General features: G+C 35.5%; 1 protein-coding gene across 2 annotated transcripts in view; it reads right to left on the reverse strand.

The window, feature by feature from the left end:
- Positions 1–80: 80 nt before the first annotated feature.
- The window catches only part of BBS7 (Bardet-Biedl syndrome 7), a 46,514-nt gene continuing 21,224 nt past the window's right edge, over positions 81–25,370 (reverse strand). The window contains exons 9-19 of one of the 2 annotated variants that reach the window (XM_055385160.2): positions 24,486–24,570; positions 23,043–23,145; positions 21,140–21,332; positions 19,567–19,641; positions 15,261–15,326; positions 10,748–10,887; positions 8,840–9,004; positions 4,220–4,329; positions 3,999–4,102; positions 3,742–3,865; positions 81–1,588 (exon numbers count right to left, since the gene is read on the reverse strand). In XM_055385160.2, coding sequence (XP_055241135.1) covers positions 1,455–1,588; positions 3,742–3,865; positions 3,999–4,102; positions 4,220–4,329; positions 8,840–9,004; positions 10,748–10,887; positions 15,261–15,326; positions 19,567–19,641; positions 21,140–21,332; positions 23,043–23,145; positions 24,486–24,570 — 1,299 coding nt within the window. In that variant the 3' untranslated portion in view covers positions 81–1,454. Of the gene's footprint in view, positions 1,589–3,741; positions 3,866–3,998; positions 4,103–4,219; positions 4,330–6,868; positions 7,785–8,839; positions 9,005–10,747; positions 10,888–15,260; positions 15,327–19,566; positions 19,642–21,139; positions 21,333–23,042; positions 23,146–24,485; positions 24,571–25,370 lie in introns of those variants that run through there. The other variant, XM_063705519.1, reaches the window with a different exon arrangement.

Raw genomic sequence — 25,370 nt, forward strand, 5'->3', positions numbered from 1 at the left:
CTCACATAGTAATATAGTACTCAAGTGTCAAGACTTAATGTCATCTTAACATTTAGGCGTTTATTCATAGTAACCAGAAATTGTGTTTTATGCTTTTTATTTTTCCTAATGAAGATGCAATTAATTTAAGATGGCACCTTGAACTACTGTTGATATATATAATAAATAGCAATGCATTACAAAATATTCAAATAGAGTCATTAATTTTTTTCTATTTTTCCCCAAGCTGTGGCAACCAACAAAAAACACAGTGACGTTCTAGTGACCTAGATATAATTATGTTCCTTTCAGAAGTAAAGTTTCTTTAAACATAGTAAAAACAATATGACCTTATTAAAATAAAACTCTCTTAACTATATGTGCCTTTAACAAATTTTTATATTTATATATAAATATAAGAATATACAAAGCTTGCATATAACTAATAAGTATAATAGCATATCATTAAGAAGCACTGTTTTCTAAAAAATTCGTGAGTCTGCCCTTCTTGAAACATAAAGCTTATTTTCCATTATCTGTATGCCATTTTAAAACCTTTCAATATTCCCTTGAAATTAATAAATATGAATTAAGATTAATGCACAAAACTTCTGTAGCCTTAATGTCATATATGATAAAAAGAGATCTAGAAGATACTAGTGTAGGAAAATCTAAGATGGCATCACTATTTCTGCACTCTTCACTTGAAGCACGCTGAATAGCTCCACTGGTTACAGCATGTCTAGTTAAGATCCCCCCACTCTGTGTAAGCTCTTCTTATTTCCTGGCTACAATTTATAGCACTGAGCCAAGTCCAGCATTTCCACAAACTGCAGCAGAGTCATAAAACACTACCAAGCAAAAGGAGTATCAGTTGCAAATCAATCCTATCTCCTAGAAAAAACAATTGGTAGGTTATTTCCACTAGCTGGCAACATACATAGGACACAAAGCAAGTACCAGTACTTGGGTTCTGGTCCCAGCTTTACAAAATATTAGCATGTCCTCTTAATCACAAAATTTCACTGAGAATCAGTTTTCTTATATGATTTGACAAATTTTACAACAGTTGTGAAGATCAAATAAGGTAATATATAAAAATACATTTTGAAACCTATAAAGCAGTCTACATGTTTATGTGTTTATGTACCTTGTAATACATTTGAATATATTTTAATTTTCCACATATTACTTCTCAATTTAAAAATTAAAACAGCCACTTGCCAAAAATTCATTAAAATCCTATTTAAATCATTCTACTTGTGTTTTAAAAATAAAAAGACTCTTTTAGTTTTAGAAAGTTCAATTTGTCAAAAGAAATAGAAGCATTACTTTAAAAAGCCATTATATCTCAAATATTTTTAGATATAAAAAAGCATTTGAAATTAAAGTACATACACAGTTAACTTCTAATTCTCTTTTAACATTTTTCATTTAAACAGACCACTTCTTTGGGACTTTACCTTATTTGTATTTCATGCTGCATCGAAGAATGAAATCAATGCATTTTGGTCATAACTGTCCAGAATTTCCAATAGAAGGGGTACTTTAGTTTTTACATTGGTGCCTTTAAACTTAAATTTATCTATGAAAAGATCAGTGATCATGCCTTTAAAGAAAAAACATAAATTTCCTGTCAGTGATTAGTTATATTTAATGACACAGTATTTCACTAATGTAATTGCTTGATAATCTATTTTTAAGCACCTGTAATTCCATGATTTAACATACACAAACCTAAAAGCCATGTTTTTAAAAATATTCATTTTGGGGGGATTTTAAAACAAGTTTCAAGATATAAATCATCTGCCTAATAACCCTCTTAATTGATTACAAGCTATTAATTCAGACAGTCAACTACTGGCCATTTTTGAACTGCTATCAGTATATATAACATCACAACAAGTGGTATCTTTTTTCCACCAAGCTGACCATTTTGACATAGTCTAGGCAGATTCTATTTTTAACAGCTTATCTGAATTAAAATATTCCACCTATATGTTGACCATTCTTGGGATTTGACTTGAAGGCAAATAGTCCTAGGTTCAAAGATCTGGGCAAATCATTTCACCTTGAGTTTTCTCATATGTAAAACAGGAATAATTCAAGCTGTCAATCCTTTATCCAAAAAGCTTGATGCAAGATGTATTTCAGAATTTTTCCTATTTTAGGAAGATAATGAAAGGAATATACTATGGTATTAACCCCAAGGGGACTGAGTAGCAGCATCCAATAGCAAAACATAGTACTATTTCTGTCACAAAATATACGGATGAATATTTGCACTAAGTGGAATAAAAAAGATATAACCTTGGGCTGGGCACGGTGGCTCATGCCTGTAATCCCAGCACTTTGGGAGGCTGAGGTGGGCAGATCACGAAGTCAGGGGTTGGAGACCAGCCTGGCCAATATGGTGAAACCCTGTCTCTACTAAAAGTACAAAAAAATTAGCCAGGCATGGTGGCGCACACCTGTAATCGCAGCTACTCAGGAGGCTGAGGCAGGAGAATTGCTTGAACCCAGGGGGCAGAGGTTGCAGTGAGCCGAGATCGCACCACTGACTCCAGCCTGGGAGACCAAGCGAGACTCCGTCTCAACAAACAAACAAACAAACAAACAAACAAAAAATATATATAAAACCTCATGTCAGTTTAAGTCAGATTTTGTTATTAAATTAATTCAGATTAAGTCAAGATTTTGCTGTCAAATTATTTATGAAAAAAACTTTGGTTTACAAAGCTGTCTGGATTTTGCAATCAGTGATATTATGTACAGCCAATCTCATAAGTTATTATAAGGATAAAAGAGATCATGTGCTTGTCATGTAATAAAGGTTAAGACATTAAATATAGCTACAGTTTGTGAGAAAGTCTCTGGATATGTAATAAAAAATTCAGTAGGCAGGCTTAAGGATCCATGTGTACTAGTGATACCAATTGGCTCTACAGTGACTATGGAAGGCTTGGCATAGTGTAAAAGGCATGCATTTTGGGGTGAGAAGATTCTAATGCAGGCATTATCACTAACTTGCTAGTCGACAACAAATTCCTTAGACTCAGATTTCAGTTAAAGCATATGAAAAATGAAGATAATACCACCTACCTTGCAGAGCTATTGTAAGGATTAAATATCTCACCTGATTATGAAGACAGTGTAAATAGTGTGCTATATACAACAGGTCTTATGTAAAGATTGCTAACAAAATTGTTTTTCTTAAGCTGTTTCTTCCTTCCTCACTCCTTCTTTCCCTCTCCTCACCTCCCTTACTCTGTTTCAATACAATTTGTGAAACATTCAACTTCTCACCACCAAAGTTTTGAATTGTAAATTGACACAACACGAATACTGTATATCCTTTATTAAATTTTGCCTTAAAAATTTTAAATGCTGCATTTTTATAATTCACAATAGCAACAAAACATGACAATTATTTGTGTGAAATACAGTCTAAGCTCTAAAGGTTCATAGATTACATTCATTTTATACCAGGTTTGTTCATATATATAGATTAATTCATCACAGTATACTTATTTCTTAATATACTTGCATTTTATCAAGTAAAAGAATTAAATATTAAAAGTAGCTTGACAAAATACAGAAATATTCTGTGCAATAAATTTGTTGTCAACTGATTCATGACTGGTTCATGAATCATGACTGATGTAATCTTTTTATCTTTCTGCCCAGCTTCTCTTACATGATCCTTGGGAAATAGCCAGTTGAAAAGAAATATGGCAAGGTATTCTAGAATGGTCCACTAACCATAGAGTCTTTCAAGATGTGCAGGTTGCTTTTTGTATTCTTCCTGTAGGTGATCTGCCTCTTCTAGAATACAGTGATATTCTGGTATCAGAAAGTTCGTATTTCCCTCATGAATCTGTAATTCCTTATTTAAAATTAAAAACAGAAGCACCTTAATATTCAAAATTCAATCCAATGTAATGTTAAAGTATTGATAATTTTAGAAATCCTATGACTTCAAATAATAATCACCAGTCCACAACGACACATGTACTTACTTTTAAAGCATCAATTAACTGCACTTTCTTAGCCAAAAGCAACTGGTACTCCAGCTTTGGGTGGATTAGCTTTAAAGTGTGTTTGACTGATACTTCATTTATCTCTAGAAGGAGTTGACCAGATGCAGTTAGATAAATCACTTTGATCGGAAACATTAATAATGTAACAACAACACAAAATAAACATCAGAAAGAATTATTAATTTTGTTTGTTTGTTTACCGTATGATATGTTGAGGTTAATTTTCCTTTTTGTAGCTTCTTTAGAAAGCACATCTTTTAGGATGGAGATAGTAGAAATGTTGTCAGATTTAAAAACTCCCTCTCCTTTTCTATAAAATTAATATATTTTTTAAAAGAATAGCTGTAGAAGGAAATTGTCCAGTACATATATATTTTATGATTAGTACTTAGTGTATAGATTTCATTTGACTGTAGATTTCTTCTGTATACATATATCATTAATATAAAGCAAATTTAAACATGTAATCCTTTACTGTTATATTAATTCAGCTTCTGAATATACGCATAAAACTAAACGAAAGATATATGCCTCCTAAAGATGTGACAATTTATATAAAAACTTCATTTAAAACAACTTTTATCTTCATTTTTCACTAATATTTCCAACAGCTAGTCTCATATATAGACATATATAAAATGCACTTAGAATTGCTTACATAAGTATGTTTTTCTTTCATGTATCACACAAATTACAGTGTGACTATATGCTTTATCCTTAAAAGAAATCTGATATCAAATATGAAAGAGTGACATCTGCTGTTTTTCATGCTCAGCATCCAATGCCACTGCTTATGGTCAGAGGACCATTATTTTTCTTTTTTTTTTTTTTTTGAGATGGAGTCTCATTCTGTTGCCAGGCTGGAGTGCAGTGGCACAATCTCCACTCACTGCAACCTCCACTTTCTGGGTTCAAGCGATTCTCCTGCCTCAGCCTCCCAAGTAGCTGGGATTACAGGCACATGCCACTACACCCAGCTAATGTTTTCGTATTTTTAGTAGAGATGGGGGTCTCATCATGTTGGCCGGGATGGTCTCGATCTCCTGACCTTGTGATCCGCCCACCTTGGCCTCCCAAAGTGCTGGGATTACAGGCGTGAGCTACTGAGATTACAGGCGTAAGCCACCGCACCCGGCCAGGATCGTTATTTTTATTTAGGGTACCACTCCTCTTTCTCTTGCCCTCTTCAGTTTCAGTGGCAATGGTCTCAGTCTATTTCTGGGACTTCAGGAGGAAGCATTGAGCAGCACATTCCATACCCCTGACCACAGTGGTTCATGGCTTAACAATGATACTCAATCCTGGGACTTTTATTGGAGCCAGTGGGCAAGAGAAGCTCTATAGCAGCTGAAAATATGTAAGACTGGATTCTAGGAACTGCTGGTGGCCATAACACTGCATGGTAAAGCCAAGAAAAGATAAAAGCAGAACTGAACAAGGGATAAAATCTTGATGACATCAATTAAGCCACTGATCCAGTTGTGCGTGAGGCAGATTACTACTAGACTTTTAAGTTATGTGAGCCAATAAATTTATTTTATTTGGTTAAGCTGCTTGCATTTGGTTCCTTTTTACGATGACCAAGTTTCCTAATTAATATATATCATCTTTCATATAGTTAATGTTACCTTTTCATTTGGTTTTCACACACACACAAATGATGTATACCAACTAGCTATATGCAAATGATAATTGCTTTGGTCCGGTGTGGTGGCTCACGCCTGTAATCCCAGCACTTTGGGAGGCCAAGGCGGGCAGATCACTTGAGGTCAGGAGTTCGAGACTAACCTGGCCAACATGGTGAGACCCGTCTCTACTGAAAATACAAAAATTAGCCAGGCGTGGTAGCACACTCCTAAAATTCCAGCTACTCAGGAGGCTAAGGCATTAGAATCACTTGGGCCTGGGAGGAGGAGGTTGCAGTGAGCTGAGATTGAGACACTGCACTCCAGCCTGGGCTGATGAGTGAGACCCTGTCTCAAAACAAATAAAAAAAAAAGATATTTTTTTTTCTAGAAAGATAAATAATACACCCTTACTACTTTGATCTCAATTATGTTTTAGAAATCATGACATTTCTATTAGTCTTTAATCTTAACAGATGATACTTAGTAAACACATAGTGCCAGGTACTATAGAATGACTCAAATGGTTATCTTCTTTTAATCATCATAACAATTCAATAAAGTAAGTACTATTATTTTCATTCCTCAGAAAAGAAAACTGAAGTTCAGAGAGTTAAGCAACCAGCTAGGGTCACATAGCTGGTAAGTCACAGAGCCAGGACTGAAACATTAGTACGTCTGCCTCCAAAGCACATACTTCTACACTACCTCCATACACATATATTTTATTCAGGCATCTGAAAAACATCTGTTGAGTACCTATTATGTGCAAAACTATGTTTTAAGTCCTTGCAGGCTACATACAAAGATATTTAAAATTAGACTGTCCATGAAAATAAAGTTTAGAGAAATAAGTTTGTATAAAAATTATTAGGGGCCGGGCTTGGTGGCTCATGCCTGTAATCCCAGCACTTTGGGAGGCTGGGGCGGGCAGATCATGAGGTCAAGAGATCAAGACCATCCTGGCCAACACGGTGAAACTTGTCTCCACTAAAAATACAAAAATTAGCTGGGCGTGGTGGCACGTGCCTGTATTCCCAACTACTCGGGAGGTTGAGGCAGGAGAATCACTTGAACCCAGGAGGTGGAGGTTGCAGTGAGCCAAGATCGCGCCACTGCACTCCAGAATGGCAACAAAGCGAGACTCTGTCTCAAAAAAAGAATAAAATAAAAAATAAAAAATTATTATATACTTTAAGCAGATACCAATAAATATCACAGACAAGTAAGAAAAAATGCTATGGAAACAGAGAAGAGAATCAAGGGAGAAGCAAAGAAGGCTTCAAAAATGTAGCTACTGCAGGATGCAGTAGCTTGCACCTATAATCCCAGCTACTGGGGAGGCCAAGGCAGGAGGATTGCTTGAAGCCAGGAGTTTGAGACCAGCTTGGGCAACACAGTGAGACCCTGTCTCTTAAAAAAAAAAAAAGTAGCTATTAAGTTGGACCTTAAAGGATAAACAGTTTTGAATCTTAAGAAAAAATACTCAAAGACACAGAATGATAAAAGAGCAAAGGTCTGCTATTATAAAAGTATATAATATGCTAGGGGCATGTTGAATTGTCTGCTATGATTAATGTGTGAGGTTCATTGTGGTACTTCAAAATGGGAGTAATTATTACAGGTTTAGACACAGATAAGCTTCCTTGGATGGTACAGTGAAAAACCTCCACAGAATGGATGTTAAAACCAATTAGATTTCTGAAGAGTTCTTGGTTCTAAAAGGCTGAATTCTGAGGTAAAATTATGTTTTTAGAATAATACTGTTATTATCCTAAAATAACAAGAGAGGCAAGAGGTATTCTACTTCTTGCTCCCTAGTTGAGACTTTACCATGCTAAGTTTTTAGAACTTAGGAGAAAACCACAATAATCTGCTTAGGGAAAGAACCTTAAGAGGCAGAGGCAGAGAAAGAATAATGAGCTCTCTCCCAGACAAACAACACAAAGCAAAAAAAACAAAAAACAAAAACAAAAAAACACACACACACACACACACACACACACACACAAAACAAACAACCTACAGGCCAGGTGTGGTGGCTCACGCCTATAATCCCAGCACTTTAGGAGGCCAACGCAGGAGGATTGCTTGAGCTCAGGAGTTTGAGACCAGCTTGACCAACATGGTGAAACCCTGTCTACAGAAAATAAAAAAATTAGCTGGGCATGGTGGTGCGTGCCTGTGGTCCCAGCTACTCAGGAGGCTGAGGTGGGAGGTCAAGGCTGCAGTAAGCCGAGATCATGCCACTGCACTCTAACCTGGGTGACAGAGTGAGATCCTGTCTCAAAACAAACAAACAAAACAAACAGCAACAACAACAAAAAAACAAAAACAAAAAACAACCTACAGATGTGAGAATGAGAATGCAAAGACTTTGAAGAAGCAGGAGGATCCAAGCTTAATGGGTAGATGTAGAGAAATTGGCCTTGCCCAAGAAGTAGGCCATTTCACATTCAGAGACAGGTTAAAAAAAGGAAGGAAAAGTTTAGCTTCTACTATATTGAGAAGTTGAGAGGAATTATTGGAGCTTATAGAAGATGAGTTAGAAGTGAGGGTGGAGGAGCGAGGGGTGCAACTAGAAGCTTGAGAAGCATATAGAACAATATAATGACCTCCGCACCATATCAGGATAGCTACAAAAAGCCTGCATTTTCTAAGCCCTGAAGTTCTAAGCCATGTTATATTTGTGCATAAAGAAATTCAACTGGAGTTTTTATTGGAATTACGATAAATATTCAAATCAATTTGGGTAGGACTGTCATCTTTTACAATGTCTTCATATTGATGACTATAGAATATATTACTCCATTTAATCAAGTCGTTTATGTCAATAAAATCTTACAGTTTTCTTCATGTAACTTCTACATATTTCTAATTAAGAATATTCCTACAGATTTTATCTGGCTATTTTGTTATTGTTATTGCTACTCTGAAGGGCTCTTTTTAAATAATTTATTTTCTCACTAGTTATTGTTATTGTTAGGAACTTAGGAAATATATTGATCTTTGCATATACATCTTTACTCAATTGCTTTTCTAAACTTACTAATTTGATTTGTTTTTCAATAGATTATCTTGAACAGTATAGATTTTCAATCAGATTACTCACAAACAACTCCTAACTTAAAGGAAAACTTAGAAGCTACATTTATATAAAACAACACTTGTGAACCAGTAATAAGTTAGATTTACCTGTAGGTACTTTCAAGTTGTGTATCTAGAAAGGTGTTCTGAAAGTAAAATGTCACACATTCTCCTGCTGGAGGTTTTTCTGGAACTTCGGGCAGACAAAAAACCACCCAGGAGTGAACTTCAGCAAAACTGAACTGGCCTGTTAGGGTCAGTGTATTCATGGGTCTGTAATATAATAGTAGAGGCGCACATTTATGTGTGGGAATACATGAAAGTATTATATGTACACGTTAATAAGCAGAATTTTGTAATAGTTGTTAAATATAAATGAAAACATTGAATTTTCTCAGATTAATCTTATACGTCAAATAAATGAACATTTCAATTTCATGAAAAAAAATCGAACACTTACCTATAACCTGCACCTGTGCTAAGTATCAGTTAAGTGATATATGTAAACAGGTTTTATTCATTATAACATGCTTTTCAAATAAAATTTCATTTATTTGGGTATATTTCATTTTTTAAAAGTTTATTTTTTTATTTTTATAGAGACGAGGTCTTACTATGTTGCCCAGGCTGGTCTCGAACTCCAGGGCTCAAGCAATCCACCTGCCTCAGCTTCCCAAAGTGCTGGGATTACAGGTGTGAGCCACCACGTCCAGCCCTCATTTTAAAAAAGCTTATCTAGTATTTCTACTACATAAACTACAAAACATACTTATACAAGGATCTCCTTAGGGAAATAATCAGTATAGTGTGAAGGCAAAGAAGTGGGCTTTTGAGTAAGACAGGCATGGGTTGTTCCATTATTTACTAGCTCTGTGCCATTGGACAACTTATAGAATAATACCTTCTATCTTCCTGAAATATGGGATCATACTTTCTATCTTGCAAAAGCACACCCTAAAGTAACATTAAAAAAACTGTAAAATAAATCAAATTTAAAATAAATCAGATGGATAATTATAAAGAGTTAAGAAAATGCAGTTTATGAAATGAAAAGTTCGGACCAATCCTGTCATTTGCAGATGAAAAAACTAAAACCTAGAGGCTAAATTAAATTATTCCCCCAAAGTCAGACAGGAACAGATTGTAATCCAAGTCTCTTGATTCCCAATTTGCTGTTCTTTCTAGCATACCATGCTGCCTCCATTAGTACAACCTTGACTTTTAAGCAAGACAGAAAGAGTCTGTTCTCTTAAACGTTTCCAAAAAATCTTCTTTAGGAATAGTCTGTCTTACATCTTATTTAAATTATATATTTTAAATTATAGGCAGCAATATAAAGAATATGGGTTTTGGCTTCAATTTATAGCTTTAGTCCTTTTATCAGCAAGTTACTTAACTTTTCTAAGCCTCCATTTCTCATTTGTAAAATGGAGACATTATTACCTGTCTTGCTGTAAGAATTAAATACTACATAAGCTCCTAGCATAATACATGGCACAAAGAAAGTAATCAGTAATTGTTCATCTCTTTCCCTTCTCTTTAAGCTCATGTTCTGAAAAACTACAAAGAAGTAGATGCCTAAGTTGGCATGGAAATAAAAGGCACTATCACAACCAATTGCTTTATCTGATTTTTCTTTATCCTGAGAAGAAATATAAAGGAAATATAATATTTGAGGCTGATAAAATGAGGTCCTATTCACAGAGAACTATTATACTATCTAAAGGTTAAACAGTATTTGCTCTCACATTAAGTATCTGAGAAAGAGAACTGCTATTCTAATAATCCCAGAATAGTAATATATGAGAAAGATGGGAAAGTTCAACTCAAACCAGCCTCTAAAACAAGATAAAGAATCTTATATTTATTAGAAATATTAAATCTATAATATTTAAACTGTTTATTTAATTTTTAAAAGTAGAAATTGCTAACAGAATTTACACTATAAAAATAAAAAACAGGTCTATTTGAATTGTGTAATATCCTAAAAAGAATTTGCTCTTTCCTTTGTCCTACCTGTCATGATCAATAAAGTGAGTTCTTTGATGGAGTGAAAGAGGTTTGATGTGGTACTGGCGGACCTGACAGGTTTTGGGTTGAATTCTTGGAGTCACATATGCTTGTAGTGTGCCATACTGGCCTTCAATTGAGCGAATCTGATTCAACACAAAAGAGGAAATAAAATAAGAATATTTAGCAACAAAACATATCTTTAGAATGTTCAACACAAGTTATCAAGTACTTAAAATTCACTAATATGTGAAGACCTAATATAAGAGGAGTTGGAAAGCTGTCCAGCTTCTTTCTCCTGTCCCACTCTGTTCCAATTCATGGGACAGACTGTAGTACCTCTTGTACTACACAAAGGTAACTTCTCTAATCTAATTAATACTTTAACTCATACTTTTCATGGCATGAGGGGGAAAATATCAACATTTGGCCTAAGTGGGAAATATTTTAAAAGTTTAAGCAAGATTTTTTGCAAATGTTGCACTGTGAATATTGCTGACAAGGAAGAGGATAAGAAAAGATAATAAGTAAAAGTACAGAAAGAAAACAAAAAATAGATCTGATAAACTTATATTTTGGTGTTGATTTTAAAAGAGTAATAAGCTCATATTGGCAGAGATTTTTTTCCATAAGAAAAAAAGCTTTAATATAGGACATAACAATTTTATATGAAAAATTATTTTGTAATAATCAGTATAACAATTAATATTCCTTATTCACAAATTCAAACAATAAAGAAAAATCTGGACAAACATGTAAGTCACCTGCAATCCTCCCACCCCAGATGATCACTATCACTACTTTGGTGGTTATGCTTCCATATGCCTCTCTACGTACATGTACAAAAAAAGAGAGAGTATTTAGCATATAGCTGTTATTATAAAAATCTATTGACAGAAAAATTGTTTCAAATAACTTAATTGTTGACATTCTGTGAAAATAGAGATGCATACCTATAATCTAATTATGGCATATTTGGACTGGAAATTCTTTTGGGCTATTTTGAATATGACTGGCCGGATATCCTGAGAATTCAACATACTTAACAGGAAATAGTAATTCACTAAGCTAGGAAGATCTAATTCAAGAGAAGAACCTAGTTTAATATATCATTTCACATGACTAAGTCCTACTGGATATCAGACATCTTTGCTTTCATTTCCAATATTCACATTTCCCCCCTTATCTCTGCCTCTCCTATTACCATCACCTCCCTGCTCCTCCCATCCCACTTATGCCTCCTCATATTGTATAACTGGCTATATCAGACAGGTGTGCTTCTTTTCATACATTTCTTCATATTTATATCATTATAGATAAAAATATATTCAAATTATATATGGAGGTTTTATCAGCATTTTGTGTGTTTTATGGAGTTCCCTCCATGTTAACATGTATAAATCAACTCATTCTTTATAGTAGCTGTATAATATTCCAAGATATGGATAAATAGCTATTTATTCAACCCTTCAATCATTAATAAGTATTCACCTTGGTTCTACTTTTCTGCTTCTACAAGCAATGCTGCAATTAATTATATTCATGTCTGTTATGTATATTACTGCTATTTTATTGCCATTAATAGATTCCCCCAAAGGAGCTAATATCTATTTTCCTAAGTGGCTGTAACAACTTATATTTCCACCAGCTATGACTGACAGTGTCATTTTCTTCATCCCTGCCCCCTAGTGATGTTGTTCTTTAACATTTTTTGCCAATCTGTTGGATAAGAAGAAACTGCTTTTTGTTATTTGAATTTGAATTTCTCTGGCTAAAGATGAGGTAGAACTTTTGTGTTTGTTAGCTATTTTGATTCCCTCTTCTGTGTTCTGGGTTTTTTTTTGTTTTTTTTTTTTTGAGATAGAGTCTCACTCCATTGCCCAGGCTGAAGTACAGTGGCACAATCTCGGCTCACTGCAACCTCCGTCTCCTGGGTTCAAGCGATTCTCATGCCTCGGCCTCCCAAGTAGCTGGGATTACAGATGTGTGCCACCCTGCCCAGCTAATTTTTTTTATTGTTTCTTTTAGTAGAGATAGGGTTTCACCATGTTGGCCAGGCTGTTCTTGAACTCCTGACCTCAAGTGATCCGCCTGCCTTGGCCTCCCAAAGTGCTAAGATTGCAGGCGTGAGCCACTGTGCCCAATCTTCTCTTCTGTGACTTGCCTATCCATATCCTTTGCCTATTTTCCTTACTCGGTGGTTTTTATTGTAACAATAGGCTGTTTATATGTTATTGACAATTACCTATTATCGGTTAGACAATTAAGTCTTCTTTCTTTAAATAAGTAGGTACTTAATTCATCTGAATTTATTTTTTATATATGGCTTAAGATAATAATTCATTTAATTTTCTTCTAGATGGATGCCAGTTGTGCCAACAGCAATTTTTAAATAGAAATAGTGATTTAATAGAAGTGTTCTCTTCTATTAAAATAGAAATGTCATGCACTAAATTCCCATAAATGTGAAATATATTCTGGGTTCTATTTCCAGATTATTCTGTTGCATGGCCTATTTATTTAGGCTTGGAAATATCCTCCATTATTTTTATTATGGTAGTTTTATGGTATGTTTTATCATATGGCAAAGCAAGTTCCACCTTACTCTTCTTCTTTTTCATAATTTTCTTGGCTCTTTTCAGGCATTTTGTCTTTCTTCTATACATTAAAATTAGTATATTCAATTAAAAAAAGAGGAACACGGTCGGGCGTGGTGGCTCACACCTATAATCCCAGCACTTTGGGAGGCCAAGGCAGGTGGATCAATTGAGGTCAGGAGTGCGAGACCAACCTGTCCAACATGGTGAAACCCTGTCTCTGCTAAAATACAAAAATTAGCCAGGCATGGTGGTACACGCCTGTAATCCCAGCTACTAGGGAGGCTGAGGCACGAAAATCACTTGTACCAGGGAGGTGGAGGTTGCAGTGAGTCAAGATTGTGCCACTGCACTCCAGTCTGGGCGACAGAGCAAGACTCCATCTAAAAAAAAAAAAAGAGAAACATTGCTTTTAATCAATTTTTACTTGACTTTTGAATTTATTAGCAGAAACTTGCTCAATGTAAAATGTTTAAATGTGTTTTTTCTTTTAGAAATAAATTTATCCTAGTTTTCCATTTTTCTTTCAAAGTACATAAAAGGGAATGTATGCAGACCAAAATGAATTGTTTAGGGGAAAAATCATATTTAACTGGAACTTCCTTAACCAGATGTGAAAAAAATATTGTGTAACAGCATCTCTCTTGAAAAAAAAAAAAAAAAAAAACCTTTGAGTTTCAAAACATCAGCAACACCAGGAAAAAAGTTATAGGGCTTAATTTTTAGATAATAGGTCTATCAAAACTAGTCCCACTATAAATAACTAAAACAGATTTGTGTGCTATGGTAAGTATTTAATTATGAAAATGACTATGTCATTAAATTGCTAGAGAAAACTTTAAAAGGTTTTCTCTAGAATGTATGGTAATAAATGATATCACTGGAATGCAATCAGCAAAATTCAGATGGTAGGAAAATATATGGTGAATGCCCAGATACTTTAATAACTAAGTTAATTTAGAAGATGACTGTCAGGACCAGCCTGGCCAACATGGCAAAACCCCGTCCCTATGAAAAAAAAAAAGTACAAAAATTAGCCAGGTGTGGTGGTGGGCACCTGTAATCCCAGCTACTCAGGAGGCTGAGGCAGGAGAATCACTTGAAACTGGGAAGTGGAGGATGCGGTGAACCCAGATCATGCCACTGCACTCCAGCCTGGGTGACAAGAGCACAAGAGCGAGACTCCATCTCAAAAAAAAAAAAAAAACAAGATGACTGGATTAAACAAGCTGTAAAACAAAAATCAGTAAAATCTGAACATTAAATATTTTATAATATTAAAAAATTATTGTTGATTTTTCTTAGGTGTGATAATAGTGTTGTAGTTATGTTTTAAAAAAAGAGAGTACCTATCTTAGACACATTAAATGAAATTATGAATATCCTGTATTTGCTTCAAAATATTTTAGGGTAGTAAGTGAATAGCATAAACAAAGTGGCCATGAGTTGATCATTGCTGAAGCTGTGTGATTAATACATGGGGATTAATTACTTTTATAAATGTTTGAAACTTTCTATAATAGAGAATTTGAAAAAAATTTTTCAGTTAGAGGAAACTTTAAGACCAATAATTTTAGGCCGGGCATGGTGGCTCACCCCTGTAATCCCAGCACTTTGGGAGGCTGAGGCATGTGGATTGCTTCAGCTCAGGAGTTTGAGACCAACCTGGGCAACATGGCTAAATCCAGTTTCTATTTAAAAAATAAAATCAATAATTTTAGAGAAGGTGATTAAGAAGTAATAGCAGAGATTGTGGTCTGGGCTAAATTACATCCTAACTGGTCATTCAAAATTCATTACTCCAAACAATTCATTTCAGGGAGAAATTAAATGCAAACAAATAATATCATATGTTGTAAGACATACCAGCAGGAAAAAGGAAATTCAAACATTCAAGTAAAGGTAATTTCTAATATTTTTACCTTGAGTTCCAGCCTTGTAGTATCTGCCTGGCACCGATAAGTGGCAAGAAGGAAGTTGTCATTTGACTGGGAAGAATACAAAGTGGAGGAAAAGAATGAATCCATGTTTTTAGCAACAAAAAAAAGACATCAATAATAATAATGGTTACCATTTGCTTAAGCAACTGTCATTGGTGCTAAGCGCTTTTCAAACATGTTCTAACTTACACTTACAAAAACTCTATGCACTAAGTTTTACTAATTAAATTTTAACAGATGAAGAAACTGAGGTTATGAGGAGTTAAATAAAAGCCATTAAGTGATGAAACTGGAATTCAAATTCCTATCAAAAGCTCATGCTCTTTCCATCTTGAGTTTTTACAATAACATTTTTAAACATTAAGAATTCTTCTAAAAATCTGACAATGCAAACACCAAATGTGATATGGTTTGGCTCTGTCCCCATCCAAGTCTCATCTTGAATTGTACTGCCATAATTCCCGTGTGTTGTGGGAGGGACTCAGCGGGAGATAATTGAATCATGGGGCCAGTTTCTCCCATACTGCTCTCATGGTAGTGAATAAGATCTGATGGTTTTATAAGGGGAAACCCCTTTCTCTTGGCTCTCATTTTCTCTTGTCTGCTGCCATGTGAGATGTGCCTTTCACCTTCCGCCATGATTGTGAGGCCTCCCCAGCCAGGTGGAACTGTGAGTCCAATAAACCTCTTTCTTTTGTAAATTGTCCCATCTTGGTTATGTCTTTATCAGCAGTGTGAAAATGGACTAATACAAAATGTTTATACTGTAAAGGCACATACACCAGAGTTTAATATTGAATCTCTTAGATTTTTCACAAATACTTATACAGGAAAGAGAAATATCTCTTCTCTGTATTCCCAGCAAATGGCACAGTGCCTGGCATACTGTAAGTGTTTAATACATGTTTGTTGAACTAACCTAGAGGAGTTTTTTCAAATATTATAACTTCTTGAAATTGAATATTAAACTACTAGAAATAGAGAAACGTAGCTAGGTTCATGGATTACAAAAAGAGACACAGCAACATAAGATAATTTATTTGTAATTTTCGAGACTGCTATTTCCCTATTTTTATTAAATAATCAAAGAAATAAAAAGGATGGTAATATAAAATATAAAACTCAAACATTTCAATTTCAAATCATTTAAACTCAACAGAGAGGACTGATCAATTTAAAAGTAAATATATTCTTTTTTTTTTTTTTTTTTGAGACAGAGTCTTGCTGTGTTGCCCAGGCTAGAGTGCAGTGGTGTGATCTCAGCTCAATGTAACCTCTGCCTCCTGGGTTCAATTGACTCTCATACCTCAGCCTCCCAAATAGCTGGGACTACAGGTGCATGCCACCACACCCAGCTACTTGTTATGTATTTTTAGTAAAGAGGGTGTTTTACCATGTTGGCCAGGCTGGTCTTGAATTCCTGGCCTCAAGTGATCCACCTGCCTTGGGCTCCCAAAGTGCTGGGATTACACGTATGAGCCACGGTGCCAAGCCGTAAATATGTTCTTGTATGATTAAAAGCAAACGTTATATACTACAGTGTTTATCAATAAATGATACAGATAACATGTTTGGGATGAGGTTTGGGAGTGGGAAGGAGAGGGTGAAGAGCATGAAAAAATGACTGGGCTGGGCATGGTGGCTCACACCTGTAATCCCAGCACTTTGGGAGGCTGGAAGGTGGAAGGACAGCTTGAAGCTAGGAGTTCAAGACCAGCCTGGGCAACAAAGTGAGGCCCCATTTCTACAAAAAATAAAAAATAAAAAAAATTAGCCGGGCATCATGACATATGCCTATGGTCCTACGTACTCAGGAGACTGAGACAAGAAGATAAGCTTAAGCCCAGAAGTTTCAGGCTGCAATAAGCTATGATCACGCCACTGCACTCCAGCCTGGGTGACACAGTAAGACCCCCATCTCTTAAAAAAAAAAAAGACTAACCATATGTTGAAAATTAGTGATGGGTACATGCAAGTTATTATACTAGTCTTTCTACTTTTGTGTATACTTGAAACCTCCATACATTTTTTTAAAGCCATTGTCCTAGAAAATATATTTTAAATTAGTATCAAATAGTCATTTCAAAGAATCCTTCAGTGATATAATTAAAACAGATTAATCTTTCATAGTAACTTAAGAATCAAAGATTTTAAGTTTGTTTTAAGTTTATTGATTTTCTAAATAATCATAAAAATGTAGGCCAAATCTTTTGTGTTTTGTTCTCAAACAGGAATGACAAACCACATATTGATAATATAATACAACTGTTATAAAATCGCTTATTAAAAATAAAATTTTTACTATGAAGTTATATTGAAAAATAGGCTGGGCACAGTGGCTCACACCTGTAATCCCAGCACTTTGGGAGGCCAAGGCCGGTGGATCACCTGAGGTCAGGAGTTCAAGACTAGCCTGACCAACATGGCAAAAACCCATCTCTACTAAAAATACAAAAATTAGCCGGGTGTGGTGGCGTGTGCGTGTAGTCCCAGCTACTTGGGAGTCTTGAGACAGGAGAATTGCTTGAACCTGGGAGGCGGAGGTTGCAGTGAGCTGAGATTGCGCCACTGCACTCCAGCCTGGGTGATGGAGTGAGACTCTATCTCAAAAAAAAAAAAAAAGAAAAAGAAAAAGAAACTTATTCTTATATCTATCAATATTTTACTTTATCTACTCTTTTATTCCTCCTTTTTAAAAATATATATATAAGGCCAGACGTGGTGGCTCATGCTTATAATCCCAGAACTTTGGGAGGCTGAGGTGGGAGGATCACCTAGGCCCAGGAGTTTGAGACCAGCCTGGGCAACATAGGAAGACCCTGTCTCTACAAAAAATTTAAAAATCAGCCAGGCATGGTGGCTTGTGCCTGTAGTCCCAGCTACTTGGAAGGCTGAGGTGGGAGGATCTGCTTGAGCCCAGGAGGTCGAGGCTGCAGCGAGCCATGATCACGCCACTGCACTCCAGCCTGGGCAACAGAGCGAGACCATGTCTTAAAAAAGTGAATAAATAACAAAAACCAAATAAATAAAATATATTCTGCAACAGTGCCAATGCATATAAATAAAATAAAATATATATTAATATAACTAACCACCAACTCCAGTTACCATCTCCTCCTGCTCTGGCTTGCCTTCTCCAATGCAATTAATCCAAACCTTATCTATACCTTGACTTCTCTTCAGGAGTCACACCTAGCTCTGAGACTGCTTATCAGCTAGTACTAAGCAGAAAGAAGTGATACAGTAAGCATGTCCAAAAGCACTGACGTGATCATCTCAGGTACTGTGCACGTTAAGTGCTCAATAAAAGTCTGTTGAATGAAGTTTAGTATGCATTCAACAAGCCTAGAAAAAGTGGGGCAGGGCAGGAAGAGCGGGGGAAGCAACAGATCATGTTCCAATGCAGGGATGTGTGAAACTATATAGCATTTTCAAGAATTTTAAGAACTTCAGTTTGGCAGAAATAACGTGCATGGGAGGGGTGGCAGCAGCCGGTGAGAGAGAAGTTAGAGATGTAATCAAGAGCTGAATCATGGAAAGTTTTCTATGCCACAATAAGGAATCTATATTTATATCTAGCAGGAAATCAGGAATATTTAAAAGGTTTTGAGAAAAGAAACATACAGTGATGTTCGTGTTTTAGGAAGGAAGACGTCTCTGGTGGTAGTGTACATACAGCATATCCTAGAAGTCAGAGGCAAGACTAGAGGCAGAGAAACTTATAAAGTAGTTCAAGCAAGACATGATAAGGGCCTGGACTAAGTTAACAGGGGTAGGAATGAAGCCAAGTGGAAGTATGAAAGCCATGGAGGTAGAACTGACAGAAACTAGTGACTAATTGGATATATAGGCTGAACATTCCCAAACTGAGTATCTAAAATGTTCCAAAACTCTAAACTTTTTGAGTGCCAAGATAATACTTTAAGGAAACGCTCATTGGAGCATTTCAGATTTCAGATTTTCAAAGTTGGGGTGCTGAACCAGTAAATACAAAACAAATATTCCAAAACCTGAAAAAAATCCAAAATCCAAAATACTTCTTGGTCCCTAGCATTTCACATAAGGGATATCAACCTGTAACAGATCACAGAAAAGAAGGAATCTAGGACAACATCAGGTTTCTCGACTGAGGACAGGGAAAGAGAACCGACACAGATTTTGAAGGAAAGGTTACATAACAAATAATTGAAAAAGAAACATCAAAACCTAGCAGCATCTATAGACTTTAATCAAAATGGCATAATAGAAATGAAAGCATGTGAAGAATTCTTTTATATTTTTTACTCACCTCAGAATCACAGCTGCTAAAGCTAACAACAGCAGAATTTTTATCCACATCAAGTAAATCTATTGGAACATCACTCTACAGTCAATATTAAAAAAAAAAGAAGGTTGAGATGGAAAACCTAAAAATGTTCATAAATTATGTTTTCTCTAAGAGTTCTCCTTAGTTCTAGTTTATATTCATCTTTAAATTTGAGAGTATGAATTCTCTTAACTTATACTTGATAGTATATACTTCCAGAAAATAAATATAATAAAGAATAAATGTTATTTTACAATCACCTGCTTTTTTCTAACTTGGATTATAAAAATCACAGAATAACATCTCTCACCACCCCCTTAAAAGTCCAATCATCCCACTTATTTTTATAAAGTGCTAAAAATGTTACCATGAGCTATAAATAATCACATGGCCATTCTGATTGTATCAGTTCATTTTTATCAGTTTTAATTTTACCTGTAACACAGAAAGAAGATAATTTTTGGTCTCCTCTGGAGAGGCAGTTTGTAGGACAAAGCTGTTGCACTGTTCTATGTGAATGGCATTCCTAGAGTTGTTCAATGCAACAGCCCGTGAGCTAGCATTACTTAAGAGAGTTTTCTGCCTTTAGGTTTTTTTTTTAATAATCTGATCTCTCCATTACATCTTTTTAAACCTTTTCTTCCTCCAATTTGTTATGTTCTCATTTTGTGATTGGTTTACTACCTTTTGTTTGTTTTCTATTCATCCTATTATTCTTTTCTACTTCCTGAATACCTTCTAATTTAAATAAGTCAGTAAATATATACATTGATGAATGGAGTCATATATTATTATCCCTAAATTTCACCCTTTAGGATTCTCTACTTTGCCTGCTGACCTACCAGAAACTGTTGGGTTAATGAGCAAGCTGTACTTTAATGTTTGGGGCTTAAAAAAAAAATGTTCTAGCAAGGGCATTAAATATGGTAGTTTTCTAAGTCACATCTCTGTTAAGATTCTCCCAGAGGGTAGCCAAAGAAGAAAAACCTTACTGTCTTTTCTAACTCTTCTTAAAACTGAAGCCCATCTTTTGTTTGTTTATTAAGTACATAAATAAAAAGTAAAAATATAATTCAAATAATCTGTGAGCAAACTAATTATCTAAACGAAGAATAAAAGGCCATAAACATTTAAAATTACTGTCTATGACTGGGTGGGGTGGTTCACGCTTGCAATCCCAGCACTTTGTGAGGCCGAGGCGGGTGGATCACCAGAGGTCAGGAGTTCAAGACCAGCCTGGCCAACATGGTGAAACCCCGTCTCTACTAAAAATACAAAATTAGCCAGGCGTGGTGGCACATACCTGTAGCCCCAGCTACTCGGGAGGCTGAGGCAGGAGAATCACTTGAACCTGGGAGTCGGAGGTTACAGTGAGCTGAGATCGCACCACTGCACTCCAGTCTAGGTGACAGAGTAAAACTCTGTCTCAAAAAAATAAAAATAAAAATAAAATAAAATTACTGTCTAAAACTAAAAATGTTCAATAATTAGTACGTATGACTGGTTTGCAAAATAGATCCAGTCATAAAACTAAGAAATTAGACATTTTGCTTACCTGTATTAAGACATTATCTATTGCAGTCTGTACCTCTAAGATAAGGCTGTAACTGGCATCATCTTTATTTAGTGTAAATTTATCATTTATACCAAAGGAAGGTACTGCTGATTTTGCTTTGCTTGATTGAGAAGACTGTTGATAATTCTCTCTTTCCTGCAATACCTTATACTGCAAATGTTCCAACTCATTCCTGGAGAAAAACACATACAAATTTGTCAAATGTAAGTATAAACATTTGAGGTCCTTAGAATGTTTACAAAAATTTGAGACATTTGCTTTTACAAAATGGGTTTTTATTGGTTGAGCTAATAAAATAAAAACAAAGAGAGCAAAATTTTTGCTTCCATGACTGACTAAATGATTCCACATTATTTATCCTTAACCCAAAAATTAAAATATCTACTCACTCCCATACTAGCAATATTAATAGAGAGTTTTAAATATCATGGTAGGCTACAAAATAATCAATCTTAACACAGGAATCTTGTTACAGTTACATAAAGTACTAATCAGAAGAGAAACTTCTTATACTAATGAGAAGAGAAACTAATATTGCAGAACATATTAGTCTTAATGAAAAGAGACAAAATGTGTGAAGCCAGTAAACATGTAACTTTCAGTAAGACATTAGGGGAGACATAAAAAATAAAAAGGAAGCTGCAGAGCATTAGCATTTTGGGGACCACAAGGATGATCATGAGCCAGTGGTACGGCTTAACTACCAAGAGTTAGAGAGGATTCTGCTGAGACTGAACTACAGCATTGCTTAGAGCTCCAGTTAAGGGGAAGGGCCACATGCAAATGGAGTAAACAGTCATTGGGATAGAACAACATGAGGCTTAACTAGCCACAGTTTAGGAGGAAAAGTCTAGGGAGGAGCTTGGAAGGGATCTGTGTAATGAACAAAGGAAAAGATTCATTCATCAAAGAAATATTTACTGCTAAATATTACATATTTACTCCTATGTACCTAGCAGTGTTTGGGTATCAAATGAACAAATCAGATATAAGCTTCTCATAAAGCTTACATTCCAGTGGAATCAAGAAATGGTAGACTTGGTTATAAATAAAAGGTACTATATTGAGGATGTGAGAGAGTAGTCATTAACTATACTTGTATCCTTGTTGCATGAAGTAGGATATCCTGAATGAATCTGGTATACTTGTTTGCATGAACATTACAGCTTGCTCTCTGGTGGCTTTGGTGAAACGGCTTGTGCTACTAGTACTTGTGGCATTTGCTGCCTTAAAAGTTTCTGTAGCCTTCAACTACCACCAGAAAAAAATCATCCTTCACTCCACAAAAGGTCAGCATGGGTTGAAATGGGGAGAGCAGTCATTAAAAGTTTCAGCAACTCCCACGTCTTCATTGTATGAAGCACCTTTATTTGGAGTTTGAGGTCCCCCTTTTCACAGCACACGTCAAATTGAGCAGACCATAAAAGCAATTCCTGTGTCTAGGGGAGTCAACATTACTCAGTTCCGGTTAAGAAAATTTACAAGCCAACATTACAGATTCAGAAGGGTCCACAGGAACAGCAAACGTTAGAGTTAATGAGAAATAATACAGCCATCTGTGTTGATTTCTAATGTCTGTGAAAAATAAAAAATAAAACACAAGTGTATGACACACACACACACAAAAGAAAAACACAACTCTTGACCTAAGAAAAAGTCAATATAGAATAAGGCACACAAAAAAGTATATTTCTATCTCCAAAATATTAATCAGCACTTACGTTAATTTTCTCGAAACTGTAAACTTCCATTTTAAAAGGTGATAAACTAATTAATTACATAATTCCTTCCAATAAAATATACTGCATCTATAAGTAATAAAAAGAAACAACCACTCACTTCATGAGATTTTTAAAAAAGCAAATAAAAAACTCAAAGTTACCGTAAGGAAGAAATTTTATTCTGCATCTCCTGATTAATTTTTAGTTCTTCTCCTGGTCCACTTTCCTTATGAATGGGCTCTGTTGTCAGACCTGTAACCCAGCCTGTAGAGATGAATTACAATCATGCACCACTTAGTACTGCTAGTGTTAAAAAGATAAATTACGCATTGTATAGCAGAAACTCCAATGTACACGCCCCTTTGTCCACCAATATCAGCCTAACTTAACCCTAGGACTTCATTCAAAAACAAAACATAAAATCAAGCTGGAAAATATTCAGACTACAGAGAAATTACTTAAGCATTTCACGATATCTTTTTTTTTTTGCCTGAAATACTATAATACTATAATGAAGGGGATCTTTTACTTAACAGATTTAAAGTATGGAATAAGTCAACATAGTCTAGCAATTTCAAAAATAGCTGAAAAATAAGAATTGCCTTTTAAAAATTACTTTCATGGAGATTTAAACTCTCACATGACTACTATGAGAATGCAAAAATTACCAACTCAAAAGCAAGTTTTGGCAAGTTTTTGAGACCCTGTCTCAAAAAAAAAGTTTTTATAAGACATGTACATAGTCCAAAACATAAAATAAATCTCAATAAGTACTTCTCTTTAAATCAAAGAATACAATTTAATACTTAAAGGTAAGAGTGACATGCTAAACACTCTTAAAAAGTATTATTCAAATATCAACTATTTTATAAATCAAGAAGCCTACACTTTCTCCTTATTTTTTAACCAATAAAGTTTTTAATGCTGTAAGTAAGAGTGATTGACTAATACAGCAGCCTCCCCTTATCCACGATTCCACTTTCTACATTTTAGTAACCCATAGTCAATGGTAGGCTGAACATATTAAATGGAAAATTCCAGAAATAAGTCCTAAGTTTTAAATTGTACAACATTCTGAATAGGGTGATAAAATCTCATGCCATCCTGCTCCATTCTGCCCATGATGTGAATCATCCCTTTGTCCAACATATCACCTGCTGTATATGATACCCGCTACCAGCCTATCTACTGTTCACTTAGAAGCCAAATCAGTTATCAGATCAACTGTTGTAGTATCACAGTGCTTATGTTCAAGTAACCTTACTTTATTTAATAAGGACCCCAAAGCACAAGAGTAGTGATGTAAGCATATTGTTATAATTGTTCTATTTTATTATTCGTTATTGTTAATCTTTTACTATGCCTAATTTATAAGTTAAATTTTATCATAGGCATGTAGGTATAGGAAAAAATATAATATATATAGGGTTCAGCACTATTTGAGGTTTGAGGCTTCCACTGGGGGTCTTGGGAATGGATTCCCCATGAATAAGGGGGGACTACTATAACTGTTTTTTAAAAAGAGTCATCAAAAGCAGTTTATTAAATTTAGATTTTTGTTGTTGTTGACTCTTTCTTCAATTACCTATTATCATTTACTTTACCTGAATATGTGGACACCACGATTTCATCATAGCTGTCTTTTCCTACACAACCACCCTGGATAGATGTGACACTTTCAGACAACATCTAAAAAAGTTTAAGACCAAGCACTTCATTAATAACTAAAAAATCCACAGATATGTTAAAATAAGCCACACAACGTTTTCCCTGGCTCCAGACATTCAACATATATTTACTGAATGTTTACGTGCAGACACTCAGATTAGAAAGACAAAGTATCTTGAACAAATGGCAGGAAACTTCAGTGTTTTTAAATTTGGGAAAGAAGATTCAAAACGACCCTAGTATATTTGTGGGTACCACTCAGCTAACGATATACTCACCTAATGAGCAAAAATAGTTTGTTTATTTATTTATTTAGAGACAAAGTCTCCCTCCGTCACCCAGGCTGGAGCGCAGTGGTGCAATCACAGCTCACTGCAGCCTTGACCTCCTGGGCTCAAACGATCCTCCCTCCTTAGGCCCCAGAGTAGCTGGGACCAGAGGTGCGCGCCACAACGCTGGGCTAATTTTTGTATTTTTTTGTAGAGATGGGGTGTTGCCATGTTTCCCAGGCTGGTCTTCAAATCGTGGGCTCAAGCAATCTGCCACCTTGGCCTCCCAAACTGCTAGGATTATAGGCGTGAACCACAGCGCCCCGCCAGTTTATTTTGATAAAGAAAGGTTTTTTAAAAACTTACATAAGCAAGGCTGGGCGCGGTGGCTCACGCCTGTAATCCCAGCACTTTGGGAAGCCGAGGTGGGCGGATCACGAGGTGAAGAGATTGAGACCGTCCTGTCCAACATGGCGAAACCCCATCTCTACTAAAAATACAAAAAAATTAGCCGGGCGTGGTGGTGCGTGCCTGTACTCCCAGCTACTCGGG

This window comes from Gorilla gorilla, chromosome 3 (assembly GCF_029281585.2).
Source record: "Gorilla gorilla gorilla isolate KB3781 chromosome 3, NHGRI_mGorGor1-v2.1_pri, whole genome shotgun sequence".
NCBI lineage: Eukaryota > Metazoa > Chordata > Mammalia > Primates > Hominidae > Gorilla > Gorilla gorilla.